Genomic DNA, 17,460 nt, shown 5'->3' with positions numbered 1-17,460 from the left:
TGGGAGCTCTGGTAGCGTAGTGCCTAAGGCACTTGACTGCTAACCAGAAGGCTGGTGGTTCAAACCCACCAGCCACTCCTCGGAAGGAAGGTTGGGCAAGCTACTTCCATCAGTGATACTGCCTCAGAAACCCAAAGAAGGGTCGCTATGAGTTGGGTCCGACTCAATGGCACATAACAACAACAACAACTGGTCTGAAGAGGTGGAGTACCTAAAGGGTCAGGAGGGTGTGTGACACATTCTCCCCCTCCCCCACCACATACTTACCAATACTTAAACTCTTTACCACTTTTACATTCTATTTCTAAATCATCTGTTCTTACCCCATACTTCTCACTATAAAAGTTGACTGTTTTTAGTTTCTTACAAGTTTCGAGCAAATTTTTTTTTTTTAATCACTGCCAGACTTCCTTGTAGTTGCAGCTGTGATCATGCTTTGGAATCGAGGATTGGTTAAAACACTCAATGATACTGTGATTTTGTGGACGAATATACTTATTCTTAGGCAGTGCATGCTAAAATATTGATAAGTGAGATGTCATAAATTTACAATTTATTTTCAGTATTTCAGCAAACAAAAAAAGTAAAAGGAAAGTAAATGTGGCAAAATAGTCACAATTCCTGAATCTTGGGAAAGGCCCTCTGCTGTTCATTGTTCCGTTCATCATTTTTTTTTATGATTGAAATTTTTCAATATAAAAAGTTTGGGGAAGAAAAAGGCCTTTGATGGCATTCAGGGTATATGAAATGCACTCTGAAATAAGTTGTTCTACTTCTGTGTCTAATTTTTATCTCTAGTTTGGGACAGAAATGTTTACTTGTAAGAAATGATTAAATAAGCCAAGTTGTGGTTTGATACATGATCACAAAACTAATTAAGTCTATGTGGTTTCTGTTGCTGAGCCTTAGGAGCCATTGGTAATTACGGAGTGATGCCGAAATCTGAAATCACTGAATGTAAAAAAAGATATTTAAATATTGATATTTTTATTTCTCTTTTTTAATGCTTATTATATTTATTTCTTCCCTAGATCTTCCTCAGAACTGTGATCCTAACATTCCCCTAGTTGCTCAGGAATTAATGAAAAAGATGATACGTCAGTTTGCAATTGAGTACATTTCAAAAAGTGGTAAAATTCAAGAGAATAGAAATGGTTCAGTTGGACCGAGTCTAATATGTAAAAGTATCCAAATGAATCCAGCAGAAAGCTCCCTTCAGGAAGAGCAGGAAGGCCCCTTAGACCTCACTGTGAATCGAATGCAAGAACAAAATACTCAGCAAGGTAAGATTGGTTTGTGTGTAATTTTATATTTTAACATCCTTTAAAATATATATAGCTGTTTATATTTATGGAAAAATTTATATTAGGAGTAATATCACTCATAATTAATGTAAGGTGGAGTAGAGAGAAGTGCTGATTGAGAGCTTTTGTATTGTATTTAGTTTTAATTCTTTACAAAAGAGGACACTTTATTGAGCTACTATCATCTCTTTTCATAATAACATGTATGGTGAGAGTATCCTAGCTAACAACTTAAAAAGAAAGGCTTTAAGTATAGAGACATGTATGAATTATTTTTACAGTGGACAGCTGAGAACATTAATTAAGCAAGTGCAGTTCAGCTTTTTTTATTTGTTAAAAAAATTACTTTTTACAAATAAAAAGAAATCAATGATTTGTCTTCCAATTGTTTTATGATGTAACTGGGAAAAGAGGAAGAGGAAAGTTAATACATGTGATACAGTTTAATCATGTAATTAATCATATAGATAGATACCTTTTCATGAGAACCCTAAATGAGGAAGGCTGTGTTGGATTTGTCTTTTAAGTGTGTATGGAGGATGCCAAATAAGTATTTGCCTGGAGAAGAGAGAACAAAGTAGCTTTTGGTGACACTAGTTAAGGGCGGTAGTGTCAGTCTTTGAAGCCATAAAAAAGAAAATAAGCATGAAATTTGATTCCAGAAAGTAGTGGTGTTAATTCCAAGCTCAAAAGAAGTATATACTGGCCAATGCTTTTTAAAGAAGGTAGCCTTTTCTGTGTTTAAGACAGTTCAGAATTGAGGTATGGAAATAGTTTTTTCTTTTTTGCTTCCCTGATTTTCAGTTTCATGAGTTTACTTACAGGGAGAAAGATCTGAGAAATATTAAGATAGTAATTAGACAGGCTTTAAGACACAGATGTTACAAATGACTATGATTAAAAAAAAAAAAAAAAAAAACTTAAGCGAAAATATATCTGCCCATAGAATTTTCAAAATTGAAAAGCAGAGGGGGTTTTCAGAATCTTTCCTCCTCTTTTGCTTTTCTATACCTTGTACCAGGCAAAGTGCACAAATATATATATATATATGAACATCATGAGGTTGGAAAGAGTAATGCTAATGGATATAAATCTGCACATCAAATAGCGTTCTTGGTCATTTTAATTCTTTTTGGTTGATTTGTTGTTTTGTGATTTCAGAATTCTTCCTTTAAGATAGAAATCATTTAGTCTTGTAGGGTAGAGACAAGAGGGAGAATGGTGATAGAGGTGGCTACAGAGGAGCTCTGGTGGCACAGTGCCTAAGGCACGTGACTGCTAACCAGAAGGCTGGCGGTTCAAACCCACCATCCTCTCCTCGGAAGGCAGATTGGGCAATCTACTTCCATAGTGATATTGCCTCAGAAACCCAAGGAGGGGTCACTATGAGTCAGGGCCGACTCAACGGCACATAACAACAACAACAACAGAATAGGTAGGGACCACATTATGAGAAAGCCATATAGAAAATATTACAAATTTTGAATTTTCTAAGCACCAGAGAGAGCTGTTACACTGGTTTAAGCAGGGTGAAAAGGTCAGATTTTCTTTTATAAGATCATTTTGCCATGCTATGGGTTGGTGGTCTCTAAACTTGCCTACTCACATACTAAATCAGAAAAACAAAAACTGAGCAAATGCCTTTCAGTCCATTTGTGTGTATGTATGTGTGTGTGCACACTCATATGTTATATGTACTAATCTTTCCACAGATTAAAAAATCTTAAGGTTGAAATAAAGATGTTATAAACAACTTTTAAATGTCTTGCTTATCTTGAAGACTTCACTGCCAATATTTTATTATACAATACATATTTTGGGAGAGTTTTATTAGTAAAGAGCAAAGGGATAAGTCAATATTTTAAATCATTTTCTTAAGAATTAAAAAAAGAGTTTGACTTAATTTCAGTGTTCTTACTGATAGTATAGTTGATAAAGAGCTCAGACTAGAATTAGCAGTGTCCATTCTTCCTTTTATTTTTTAATTTGCTCAAGTGCTTATATTATTTATATTAATCTCACTCTACAACTTCTTTACAGTGCTCATTTAAGACATTTGTTCATTTTGTGATTTGCTTCTTCAAATTAGATAAGCTAATCCATAAATCCAATGGATAATCTAACCATAAATAATATGGTTAATTTATGGAATAATCAGATTTGTGGATAGCCTAATCCATAAATCTAAAATTCTTAATCCCAAATGGTTTTACAGGTAACTTTATATTACTTTGAGTAAATAAATAATTTCTATAATTTACTATTCCAAAGAATAGATAAGAGAAAAAGGTTGGGGTAACCTTGATGCCAAAAGCAAAGATAGCAAGAAAAAGGAAGGTTATAGTCCAGTCACATATACAAACCTAGGTGCAAAACTCTTAAATGAAATATTAGCAGATTGAATCCAATAAAGTAGAAAAACATAATAAATCAAGACTAGGACTACACAGATGATTCAGTATTTGAAAAAACTTTGTGATCTTCCACATTACCAAATTTAAAAGGAACATTATATCATCTTGATAGATTCAGGAAATGATACTAAAAAAGCTGACACAGATTTATGGAAAAAAAAAAGTGCTTATCAAACCAAGGCTAAGTGGGCACTGCCTTCACCATAATAAAGGACATCTTCTGGGAAACTACCAAAAACATAACATAATGATTTGAAGTAAAAGACAAGACAACAATATACACTATCATCAACATCATTTTATGAGATACCCTTACATGTGTGAACATATATGGGAACATACATGATGAGAAAAAGAAATAGTAGAAGTGTGAGAATAAGCCATGAGGAGACAGGGAAAGAACGAGCAGAAGTACAGTTACTGAGGAATGAGACGATTCTAGATGGAAAAGATGGAAGAATATCTAGGTGAACTTCCAGAACTGCTGAAGAAAATCAGAAAGGATGTGCTTAAAGATCAGTATGAATTTTACATATCAGCAACTTCTCAATTAGAAAATCTTTTTTTTAAAAAAAAATCCCATTTACAATGGTAACAATAGCAGGAAAACCATTAAAACACGTGAAAATGGAACTAATAAACAGTTTAAGACCTTATGAATAACATTATAAAACTTACTTGAATCACATAAAAGATGACCTCATAAATGAATCGTTTTAATTTTAATGAATGAGAAGACTATGAAGCATGGCAATTCACCCTTAATATACTTTACAAGGAGCTCTGGTAGCATAGTGCCTAAGGCACTTGACTTCTAACCAGAAGGCTGGCGGTTCAAACCCACCAGCCACTCCTCAGAAGGAAGGTTGGACAATCCTACTTCTGTAGTGATACTGACTCGGAAACCCAAGGAGGGGTTGCTATGAGTCGGGGCCGACTCGATGGCAAACAACAACATACTTTACAAAGCTACTCCAGTCAAGATTCTGATCGGCTTTATGTTGTTGTTGGGTACCATCTAGTCGGCTCCGATTCATAGCAACCCTGTGTACAACAGCAAAACACTGCCCAGTCCTCTGCCAGCTTCACAGTCCTTGCCACACGTGAGCCCATCATTGCAGCCGTGTGTCAGTCCATCTCATTGAGGGCTTTCCCCTTTTTCGTTGACCCTCTACTTTACCAAGCATGATATCCTTCTCCAAAGGATGGTCCTTTCTGACAACATAACCAGAATAGGTGAGACGAAGTCTGACCATTCTCGCTTCCAAGGAGCATTCTAGCTGCACTTCTTCCAGGACAGATTTGTTAGTTCTTCTGGAAGTCCATGGTACTTTCGGCATTCTTTGCCAGCACCACAACTCAAAAGCATCAACTCTTCTTTCCTCTTCCTTGTTCATTATCCAGCTCTCATACTTATACAAGGTGAATGAAAATACCATGGCTTGGGTTAGGCACACCTTAATCTTCAAGGAGGCATCTTTGCTCTTCAACACTTTTAAGAGGTTTGTTGCAGCAGATTACCCCAGTGCGATATGTCATCTGATGTCTTAACTGCTGCTTCCATTGGTGTTGATTGTGGAACCAAGCAATATGAAATCTTTAACGACTTCAATCGTTTCTCCATTTATTGTGATGCTGCTTATTGGTCCAGTTGTGAGGATTTTTTCTTTATGTTGAGATATAACTCATACTGCAAACTGTAGTCTTCAGTCTTCATCAGTGCCTCGAGTCATCCTCACTTTCAGCAAGCAAAGTTGTGTCATCTACGTATCACAGGTTATTAATGAGTCCTCCAATCCTGATGCCGTGTTCTGCATGTAGTCCAGCTTCTTGGATTATTTGCTCAGCATACAGATTGAATAAGTATGGTGGAAGGATAAAACCCTGATACATTCCCTTCCTGATTTTAAACCATGCAGTATCCCCTTGTTCTGTCTGAATGATAGCTTCCTGATCTATGTACAGGTTCCTAATGAGCACAATCAAGTGTTCTGGAATTCTCATTCTTCTCAATGTTATCTATAATTTGTTATGTCCACACAACCCTAAAATTGATGAGCATGACTTAAAGAGCAAAATAGCCATGCAAAAGTAGTGAGAGATTTGCTTTAAAACATATAAGACTTACTATTAAGTGCAGTAAATTAAAACAAGTTGCTCTTTGCCAGGATAGAAATTAGTAAAACAGATTAGAGCCCAAAACTCCAGAAGTTGGTAGAATCATGACAGTGATGCCATTAGAAATTACTGGGAAGGGTGACATTCAGTAAGTGATTTCTGGGGCAATTGGTTACACATATGGATAAAAATAGATTGATTCTACCTCACACCGCTTGCAAAATTAATTTATGTTGTGTTAAAGGGTTAAAAATGAAAAAGCAAAACTGAGACTTTGTAAAGAAAATATAGGATAATATCTTAAAGTAAGAAGTCCTTAAGATGAAGAATCATAATGCATATAATTTTGTAAATGTGACTATACTTGTAAATGTAAAACTTAAGTATTACAAAAGTCACTGTAAACAGAATGAAATTGTCAAGCCTCAGCTGTGAAGACAATACATAATTTATATAACTGACAGCCATTAGAATAACAAAACTATAAGCAATGAGAAAAAGACAGTAGAAAAATAGGCAAAGGCAGTTCTCAGAAGAAACCAGAATGTCCAAATTAGCAAAGAAGATGTCCAACAGATTGTCCTGTCCAGCCTCCTTCCCAATGTAGGGTTCTTTTCTTCTACAATATAAGAGATAATAATTCAACCACTGATTGACAATAAGTGCTTATAAAAAAAAAAAATATATGTATATACACACACACACACACACACACACATCTCAGATCAGCTCAGATCTATCTTAAACATCTACTCATCATTTTACATTTTTCTACCTGCAACAATGAGTATACTACTTTTACCTAATAGTACTCTAAATATTTATAGAAATTACTACATTTCTAAAACTATTTCCCATGCTCGTCTTTAGGGATTTTTGTTTTTGTTTTTGTTTTTTGCCATTTGCAACAATATGAGAAAGGCTGTTTCTTTTACTAAGACTGTAAACATTTGTTGAAATTATTTTCTCTCTGCTAACATCTGTTTTCTGTGACAATCTTTTCAGTTTCCTTAATCTATTTTACTAAGTCAGTGTGGTAGTTAAGGTTGAGTGTCAACTTGGCTGGGCCTAGTTGAGTGGCTGGGCAGCTGGTGGTAGTTATTCCCCATGATGAGACTGGCAGTCAACTCCATGATGGGCTCTACCACAAGCAACTGAGTAGCTGCTTTAGGGGTGTGGTCTGCTTCCCATATATAAAGAAACAGCTTTGGGAACAGTCTCTAGCTTATGGCATGCTTGAGTCCTGCATGTAGCCGTGTCATTGTTCAGCAGCCTGCCATGTGGTTTGTTAACATCGGGACTATGCCTTTTTCGCTTGTTGACCTTGGGTTTGTCAGCCTCAGCAGCCAGCAGCTGAGTGAAGAAAAGCCCCCAGCTCCAGTGGGTCGGGAGCAGGAGGCAAAGCTGAAGCCCAAGGTTGAGGGGCTTTCACCCAGCCCCTAGAGCCTGGCATTTTGAACTCGGACCTAAAGCCTCCAAACTGTAAGATAACAAAAAATTGTTTCTCTAAGCCGTCCCATTTGTGGTATCTTCTTGTCAGAGCGGTACTAGGGAACCAGAACACTCGGTTTCCATACTCATTATTCTTGCCCTCTCTTCCACAAACTCTAGAGTGACTTAAAATATAATTACCTTAAGTTAATTATCCTTTCACCATACTTATTCAATCTATATGCTGAGTAAAGCATTTGAGAAGCTGGGCTATGTGAAGAAGAACATTCAGGCTCATTAACAACCTGAGATACTCAGATGACACAACTTTGCTTGCTGAAAGTGAAGAGTACTTGAAGCACTTACTGATGAAGATCAAAGACTACAGCCTTTAGGATGGGTTCCACCTCAATATAAAGAAAACAAAGATCTTTACAACTGAACCTGTAAGCAATATCATGATAAACAGAGAAAAGATTAAAGTTGTCAAGGATTCCATTTTATTTGAATCCACAATCAATGCCCATGGAAGCAGCAGTCAGGAAATCCCACAGCATATTGCTTTGGGCAAATCTGCTGCAAAAGACCTCTGTAAAGTATTAAAAAGCAAAGATGTCACTTTGAAGACTAAGATTTATCCGACCCAAGCTGTGCTATTTTCAGTCACTCAATTAGAGTATAGAAGACAACTGAAAATGTATGCCTTTGAAGTATGGTGTTTGCAAAGAATATTAAATATACCGTGGACTGCCAGAAGAATGAATAAATCTGGCTTGAAAGAAGTACAGCTGCAATGCTCCTTAGAAGCAAAAATGGCCGGATTCCGTCTCTCATACTTTGGTCATGTTATCAGGAGGAACCCTGGAGAAAGGAGCATGCTTGGTAGAGTACTAGGTCAGCAAAAAAGAGGAGGACCCTCAGTGAAATGGATTGACACAGTGGCTGCAGTGCTGGGTGAAACAGCAAGAATTGTGAGGGTGATGCAAAACTCTTCAGTGTTTCATTCTATTGTCGCTGTGAGTTGGAACCGACTGGACAGCACCTATGAGCAACCGTGAGGAAAACATTCCTATTCATCTCTTCATTGTGCTTTCAGTCCAGATGTTTCAAATAGTGGAAGATACTTCATTGTGGTCTTTAAGTTCTGCACATACACTCACTTACTCAATGCTGTTGAGTCGGATCCGACTCACAGCGATGCCTCCTTAGGTTTCCAAGGTGGGTATCACTACAGAAGTAGATTGCCTAACCTTCCTTCCTTAAGTTCTGCAGATCTCTATAAATACTCTGAGCCTCAGAAACTGATAGGAAAGTACGTCATCCATTGTTAATATCAATGATTCTTCTTTGTTCTAGCACACTAAGAAATTAGTTTAAATAACGTTGTTGTTACGTGCTTTCAAGTCGAACCTGACTCATAGCGATTCCTCCTTGGGTTTCTGAGGCAGTATCACTACGGAAGTAGATTGCCCAACCTTCCTAGGAGTGGCTGGTGGGTTTGAACTGGCCGCTTTCTGGTTAGCAGTCAAGTGCCTTAGGCACTATGCTCCCAGAGCTTCCTATAAATAACATTAGTAGATCAAAGTTAGGAGCTCTGGTAGCATAGTGCCTAAGGCACTTGACTGCTAACCAGAAGGCTGGCGGTTCAAACTCACCAGCCACTCCTCAGAAGGAAGGTTGGGCAATCCTACTTCTGTAGTGATACTGCCTCGGAAACCCAAGGAGGGGTCACTATGAGTCGGGGCCGACTCAACGGCATATAACAACAACAGATCAAAGTTGGTTGGGTGTGTTTTGTTTTGTTTTGTTTTAAGATTCCAGTTTTAATCTGGTGTGAAAGTAAAAACTTGTTTTAAATTCTGAAGTATAACACGACTTTTGCAGCTATGGGCCTTCTCATTACCTTGAGAACCATGAAGGATTTACCAGTCCTTCATAAAATAATAAACTGCTATTCATAAGGTTTTCAGTGGCCAGTCTTTTCAGAAGTGGATTGTCACTTCTTTCTTCCTGTGTTGCACTGGGCAAATCTACTGCAAATAATCTCTTTAAAGTACTAAGGAGCAAAGATGTTGCACTGAAGACTAAGGTAGTGTGCCTGATCCAAGCCATGGTCTTTTCAGTACCCTCCTGTGCATGTGAAAACTTAACAGTGAGCAAGGAAGCCCGAAGAAGAATTGATGTATTTGGCTTGTGTTGGCAAAGAATACTGAAAATACCACAGACTGCCAGAAGAACAAGCAAATCTATCTTGGAAGAAGTATAGCCAGAATGTTCCATACAAGCTAAAATATCCAGGCACCATCTCTTGTGCTTTGGTAATATTGTCAGAAGAGACCAGTCCCTGGAGAAAGGTGGCATGCGTGGTAAAGTGGAGGGTCGGTGAAAAAGGGGAAGACCTTCAATGAGATGGGTTGACACAGTAGCTGCTGTGGTGGACTCAAGCATACCAAGGATTGTGAAGATGGTGCAGAACTGGGCATTGTTTTGTTTTGTTCTGTTGTACATAGGGTCACTATGTATCGGAACCAACCCAAATTGTGTATAGATAAAAAAAAAAAAAAAAAAAAACCTCACTGCTGTCGAGTCAGAGCCAACTCATAGCAACCCCTCCTTGGGTTTCCAAGGTGGTATCGCTACTGAAGTAGATTGCCCAACCTTCCTTCTGAGGAGTGGCTGGTGGGTTTGAACCACCAGCTTTCTGGTTAGCAGTCAAATGCCTTAGGCGCTACACCACCAGAGCTCCCAATACTATTATACTTCAAATAAGCATTTGAGAGCCTACATTGAATAGAATATATGAATTTTAGTAATATATTTAGTTATCCTTAAGTGTCCGTGGTTGTTGCTGCTGCTACTACCATTATCTTCTGGTTTCTTGGCTGTAGTTAAGGTCGGTGAGGTTGTCAGCTGAGATATTAGTATAGTGACGACAGCCAAATATGGTGTTAGGATATTACACTTAACTACACCGTTTATAAATGAAGTCTTTTGTTGTTCTGTTGGGAAAATGCTGAACAGTTTTTTAAAGTTCAATTCAGAAAATATATTTCTGTATCTATTAATGAAAACAAAAAAATTGTCCACCTTGTTTTTCTATGCTGAGCTTTTATTTTCTGAGGCTAAACACATGTGGAAGAAAACTTTATGTTCCATGCTTGAGAAGAAGCCAGAATTTAGTAACCCTGAAGAACAAAACGTAGTATGACTAGCTGATCTCATGTCTCTTCCAAACTAGTCTTCTGACTGTAGAGATAGAGGAAACAGTAGGTTGTCTTTTAAAAATTCCTAATCTAGGCATACCACTCATCTGCTTAAAAACATTTAATAACTTAACATTGTTTTTAGGATAAAGTTTGAAACACTGAACTTCACTATCTGACCCCTTGCCTACCTATCTAGTCTCATCTTATGCCTTCTTTCTCATTCGACTTCATACTGGCTTTCCCTCAGTTTCTTGAATGTCATACACTCTGGCCTCAGAACACTCACACACGCTGTGACCTCTATGTAGCAGCTAGCTACCCTTTACCCCATCACTTTTTTCTAAATAAAATTACTTGGTTATTTTTCAGGTCTCATTTTAAACACTTCCTTAGGAAATCCTCTCCCACACCTCCCAAATTAAACGCTCATAGACATACGTACTTGTGCATTCTTAGTAATTCCCACAAAAATTTGGTTTTGTTTTCCCTTAGCCTCCTGTATCCTTTTATAATACTCATTACTTATGTAATTATTTGTCTCTGTCATCTTATTTTATGCTTTCTGTTTGTCCTCTTTGTAAACACATTTTCTCCTTTCTTATTTTCTTTTGGAATGACTGAGTTTTTTCTTGCATTTTACCTTTTTCCTTTTGATAATTTTGAAGTTATATATTACGTGTGTGGTTACCCTAGAGTGTTTTAACTCACTACATGCCACCTACACTTATAGCCATTTTATCAGTATTTTAGTTCTCTTTTTATGATACCACCACATATTCCAACATATATTTTGTTGTTGTTAGGTGCCGTCAAGTTGCTTCTAACTCATAACGACCCTACATACAACAGAACGAAATACTGCCTGGTCCTGTGCCAGCCTCACAGTCCTTGATATACCTGAGCCCATTGTAGCCACTGTGTCAATCCATCTCGTTGAGGGTCTTCCACTTTTTGTCGACCCTCCACTTTACCATGCAACATATATATTTAATATATATTATATATAATATCTTGGAAGGAAGACTGACAGTCTACTTCCATAGAGATACCACCTCAGAAACCCAAGGAGGGGTTGCTATGAGTTAAAATTGACTCAACGGCAGTGAGTTTGGTTTTTTATATATAACATACATTATATATTCAAACATTATATCACAGTTTTTAGATGGTGATGTTGTTGTTAGGTGCCTTCAAGTCAGCTCCAACTCATAACGTCCCCATGTACAACAGGATGAAACACTGCCTGGTCTTGCACTACCTTCGCAATCCTCGCTGTGCTTGAGCCCATCATCGCAGCCACTGTGGCAGCCCATCTGGTTGAGGGTCTTGCACTTTTTTGCTGACCCTCTACTTTACCAAGCATATATCCTTCTCCAGGTCCCTTCTGACAACATTGCCAAAGTAGGTGAGACAAAATCTGGCCATTCTCTCTTCCAAGGAGCATTCCACCTGCCCTTCTTCCAGGACAGATTTGTTTGTTCTTCTGGCAGTCCATGGTATTTCAGTGTTCTTCGCCAGCACCACAGTTGAAAGGCATCAGCTCTTCTTCATTCTTCCTTATTCATTGTCCAGCTCTAACATGCGTATATATCATCTTTCCTTTTAGATAATGTTCACTCCATGCTCGCAGCTTCTCTCCCTCTTCTCACCCTCTCTGTCTCCCTCCTGCTCTCCCTCCCACTCTCCCTTTCCCTCTTGTTCTCCTTCCTGTGCTCCCTTTCTCCTGCTCTCTCTTCTTCCCTCCCTGTTTTGTTTATAGTGTTCTTCAAGTTGTCTGGGCTGTGGGCGTCAGTTTCTTTTTACTTACTTTGCTTGGAAGTCATGTTGTTGTTGTTGTTATATGCCGTTGAGTTGGACCCGACTCATAGCAACCCCTCCTTGGGTTTCCAAGGCAGTATGCGGAAGTAGATTGCTCAACCTTCCTTCCAAGGAGTGGATAGCGGGTTTGAACCACGAGCCTTCTGGTTAGCAGTCAAGTGCCTTAGGCACTGTGCTACCAGAGCTCCCTTGGAAGTCATAGCATTCCAAAAACTGATGATACATGACTTTCATTTACTATGGAAATTTTTCAGCCATTATCTTTTCAATGTATTGCAACTCTTTCGTCACCTGTTGAAATCACATTGAAACATATTTTTGATCTTCATATTCTGTTCTCCATATCTATTTTCTCTTTCATATTTTGTATTTCTTTTTGTCTTGTCTTAATAATTAGAATTATATCCCATTCACTAATTCTTTTTTGATATTGGTATGGTAAACATTAATAGCTAAAGTTCACATAAACAAAAGCTGTTTGAAGTCCTCAGTAATGTTTAAGAGGAAACAGGGAGTATGCATTAAAAATGTTTGAGACCACTTACTATATAGTTAACATTTTATCAGTTATGGAGATAAAAGAACAAAGTTAATGACATTACAGGGAAAAAAAATAATCTTCTATAACCTGTTTTTTAAAATTAATATTTTTAAATACCCTTGTGCTATTAAATATTTTTCTGCAGAATTATTTTATTAAATTGACTTACTTAGCTGAATAGTAGTAGTCTGTTTTGTAGAATATATCACATTGTTGTTGTTGTTGTTGTTTGCCGTCGAGTCGGCCCCGACTCATAGCGACCCCTCCTTGGGTTTCCGAGGCAGTATCACTACGGAAGTAGGATTGCCCAGCCTTCCTTCCGAGGAGTGGCTGGTGGGTTTGAACCGCCAGCCTTCTGGTTAGCAGTCAAGGGCCTTAGCCACTATGCTACCAGAGCTCCCAATATTTAACTAATTCTATGTCTTCAGATATATAAGCTGTTTCCATTATTTTTTAGAATAGTCCTAATTTGTCATATAAGATTAAATACTAGAAATTAATAGAGAGCTACTCAGGTTTGACATGCATAAACTTGTTTAGTTTAGTGCAATACATATAGCAGGGCATACCAGAAAGACCTCACAACTTCATTTAGAACCAGAGAATCAGAATTGATGATTACAATTACAGTATTAGTTCAGTGAATAGAGCCCAGAGCTGTTGACTTCAGACTTTTACCTTCAACAGGAAGTCTCGTTAGGAAGACTTGATCATGGTTCAAACTCAGCAGAGGCCCCTGGTAGCTAAAGTGTGAGGTCAGTAGTGGTAGGCAGAGTCTTAGCAGGCTCTTGATATTCAGAGAAAGTAAGAGATTAGAGAAAGATCCTTTGGCTCTGCCTTCTCTTGCTGAGTGAGCAGAAATTTAGGTTTTATATTGAAATTCTCACCTTGGCTTCATATGATAAGGGCCAGTATGATGTCAAAGACCAATATGTTATGCCTTCTTTCCACAGTTACAGATAGATTAGCCAAATGTTGCATCTTCTCTTTAGCGTTAGAGACTAGGGAGATTGTTTAGATTTAGGTCTCAAGGCAAGTTTATAAAGATTAACTATGTTATCTTTTCCTTTGTCACAGCATGCCAGGTCAAAGTCAACTTTAAGGTGGTTTACATTCTTCACATACTTCACATGCTTCTATTTCTAAGTTCAGAAATTTTCAAAATAACTTTCTAATGACTTACAGTTTCTAATAGGTATAGGGTCGCTATGAGTCAGAATTGACTCAGTGGCAATGGATTTGTTTTTTTTTTTATAGTCGATGTTAAAGTGCTTTACAAAGGTAGAGATATTTCTAAGTTCATATTATAAGTTCTTACATATATGAATTTTGAAAGCATAATAGTGACTTACACCTTAGGTGATTTGAAAACATTATAGAATGTAAGCAAACATCCTTGAACTGAGACTTTGTACCCAGTTTTAATTATTATCCTAGATTTCAGCATTAGATTATTTATGCACTAGATAAAACACAATAACCTCTGCTTTAAAAATAAAAAAAAAAAATGATGTGGGAAGAGATGCAAATGAGGGAAAAACCACCAGTGTGAAGGCCCAATTGATGTGCTGCTCTTATATAGTATTAATTGTGTCCCTGTGACTCTGAAACTTTAATAACTCTATAGTTAAACTAATAACTATAAAAACAAAATTGGATAATTTAAAAATGGATAAAGCCAAGGTGCCAAAGGGACAAGGAGGTGCCATCTTCTGACCTTCTCTAACCCCACAAGAGGAAGACAGAATCACCATCAGCAGCCTAAGGCCTATTCCTGCAAGGCCAGACATGCTGCTTCCCTCCAGCCCTTTCACCAACCCTGATACCAACCGTTCCTCCTGCAGCACCCACCACCTCTTTGCTGGGTTTGAAAATTTGCCACAGTGACCACACAGAACTCACAGATTATGGGTTTATTAGGGAACCAATAGGCTACAATTCAAGTTCAGGAACACATTGAGTCTCTCTCAGTCTCTTTCCCAGCAGTGCATGTCTCTCAGGGTGTCTCTCAGCAATGTGTGTCTCTTGCATCTTTCTCTCAACAAATGCGTCTCTCAGCAGCATGTCTTTCTCAGTCCACAATCAGAGAGACTTCCCTGCTTCTAAGAGGCCTCCTTTTGAGCCTGGCAGAGCGACCAAAACTAACCAATCCCAACATCAGAATTCTATACATCTGAGAGAAAGCGAACTTCCCAGAAAATTACTTTGTGCTGGTCCCAAAAGAAATACCCCAGATGGATAACTAACAATCAGGGGCTACTTGGTTGCTCATGGCCAATTCCACCATGGAGTTTACAAAGACTTAGGGCTAGAAAAGCCAGACTAGGTAATTTACTAGACCACACAGGGAAATGTTTTTATACTTTGGTAATTTTTGTTGTACTGAATTTTTTTTTTTTTTTTCATTAATACATTTTCTTAGTTATCTAGTCCTGCTATAACAGAAATGCCACATGGATGACCTTAACTTAACAAACAGAAATTCATCCTCTCACAGTTTAGGAGGCTCTGAGTCTGAATCCAGAGCTCTGGCTCTAGGGGTAGGCTTTCTCTCTCTGTGTCTCTAGTCCCAGGAGGATCCCAGCTCGGGGACCCTGAGTCCAAAGAATGCGCTCCGCTCCTGGCTCTCTCCTGGTGGTAGTAGGTCTCTCCCCACTTTGCTCTCTTGCCTCTCCTTTTAGCTCTTGTAAGATAAAAAGTTGTTGCAGGCTACAGACCAGGGGAGCTCCCCTTACAACTGATCAGGGCTTTGATAGGACTAAGGGGTTGCATCTCACCCTTAATCTTCTTATACCTGATAGGTTTATCACATCAGAACACATCATGGGGTATCACCATACATAACTGCTAAACTCCTGAGAATCATGGCCCAGCTAAACTGACACAGATTTTAGGGACACAGTTCAGTCCATGACATATACACTCATTGTACCATACTTGGGAAAAACTGAAATGTTATATACATGTATGCATATGTATATATTTATATACATACACACATACATACAGACACAAACATTTTAACAGCTTACTAAAACGGCAGGGAGGCCACATGTTCAGACCTCCTCTAATCCCACAAGAGGAAGACAGGATTACCAGCAGTAACCCAAGGCCTATCACTGCAAGGCCAGACATGCTGCCTCCCTCCAGCCCTTTCTCCAACCGTTCCTCCCAAAGCACCACCACCTCTCTTCTGGGTTCGATAATTCGCTGAAGTGGCCACACAGAAGTCACAGGTTATGAGGTTTATTAGGGAAGCATCAGGCTACAATTCGAGTTCAGGAAAAACGCTCAGTCTCTCTCCCAGCCCACCGTCTCTCAGCCAAGTCTCTCACAGTCTCTCCCCCAGCAGTGCGTGTCCCTCGGTGTCTCACTCAGCAATGCGCACCTCTTGTGTCTCTTTCCCAGCAGCGCGTGTCTCTTTCAGGAGTACGTGTCTCTTGCAGCAGCACGTCTTCCTCCACCAGCAGTCAGAGAGAGTTCTGCCTCTAGGAGGCCTCCTTTTGAGCCCAGCAGGGTGGTCAAAACTAGCCAATCACAGCATCAGAACTCTAAGCACCTAAGAGGGAGTGGGAACCTCCCAGAACATTGTATTGTGCCACACCCAACAGAAATACTCCACGTGGATTACATTTACAATCAGGAGCTCCTCAGTTGCTCATTCCACCACTGAGTTTACAAAGACTTACGGGTAGAAAGGCCACACTAAGTAATTTACTACACCGCACAGCTCAAAGCCATATCAGTCAAAGACCAGCACTGTTGCCATTTTGGTGTGTTTTTAGATTTTACTCTGTGTTTTATTTTATTTTTTTACATGGTTATTTATTATTTATCATATTGAAGTTTTATATCATACCTTGTAAAAACATTATATTATTATTAGCATTTCCTCATGTTTTATGAATTTTTTTAATCAATACATTAAACCTAGTTTTCTGGCAAGTGAAAGTACCATAATTTGTGTAACTATCTTTTTAAACAGTAAGGTTTTTTAAAATAGGTTTATCAGGGATATTGATATCTGTGGTATATCTTTGTAGAGAAAACCACTTTCGTGTTAAATAGCATTTCCTTCAGATCTACCTTGAAGAATGTGAATATGTTTTAAGATTTTTTAAAACATATTGATAGGTCCTTTTCAAAAGGATTCTATCCCTACTAGCAGTGTTGGACACTGCCAAGTTGATTCCATCCTCACCAGCCTTGTACAGATCGGCATTGTGGTTGAATGCGTACTCTGGAATACCACTGCCTGAGTTTGAATGCCGTTTTCACACTCACTGCCTGTGTAACATTGGGCAGGTTAACTAATCTATCTCTGAACTTCAGTTTTATTACCATTAAAAATTTAAAATTAATAAAACCCACCTCACTGGGTTTTTGTGTACACTAAATGAGTTGAGACATGTAGTGCTGTTACAGTGCTTTGTGTATAGTAAACACACTAAAGACAAATAATACAGTTTTATATAGATTAGATTTTCTTTTTACAGTTACTAATGGGAGCTCTGGTGCTACTAATATTTTCTAGAAATCAATTGAATATGAATGATTGATAATTGAAACCATAGGTATCTCCTTGAGAGTACAATAAGAAAAAACCTACCAAGAGCCAAAGGATGACT

At 38.3% G+C, this 17,460-nt stretch overlaps 1 protein-coding gene across 1 annotated transcript in view; it reads left to right on the top strand.

Annotated features, from left to right (window-relative positions):
- The window catches only part of LCORL (ligand dependent nuclear receptor corepressor like), a 289,005-nt gene that overhangs the window by 253,685 nt on the left and 17,860 nt on the right, over positions 1 to 17,460 (top strand). Inside the window, exon 5 of the mRNA XM_007957356.2 lies at positions 1,032 to 1,283. Within this exon, the coding sequence (XP_007955547.1) occupies positions 1,032 to 1,283 (252 nt within the window). The remainder of the gene's footprint in view (positions 1 to 1,031; positions 1,284 to 17,460) is intronic.

The sequence above is a fragment of the Orycteropus afer genome, unplaced genomic scaffold (genome assembly GCF_000298275.1).
Source record: "Orycteropus afer afer isolate SDZICR_OR568_19922 unplaced genomic scaffold, OryAfe1.0 scaffold00733, whole genome shotgun sequence".
In the NCBI taxonomy this organism is placed as follows: Eukaryota; Metazoa; Chordata; class Mammalia; order Tubulidentata; family Orycteropodidae; genus Orycteropus; species Orycteropus afer.
This window is presented reverse-complemented; position numbering and strand designations above follow the sequence as displayed.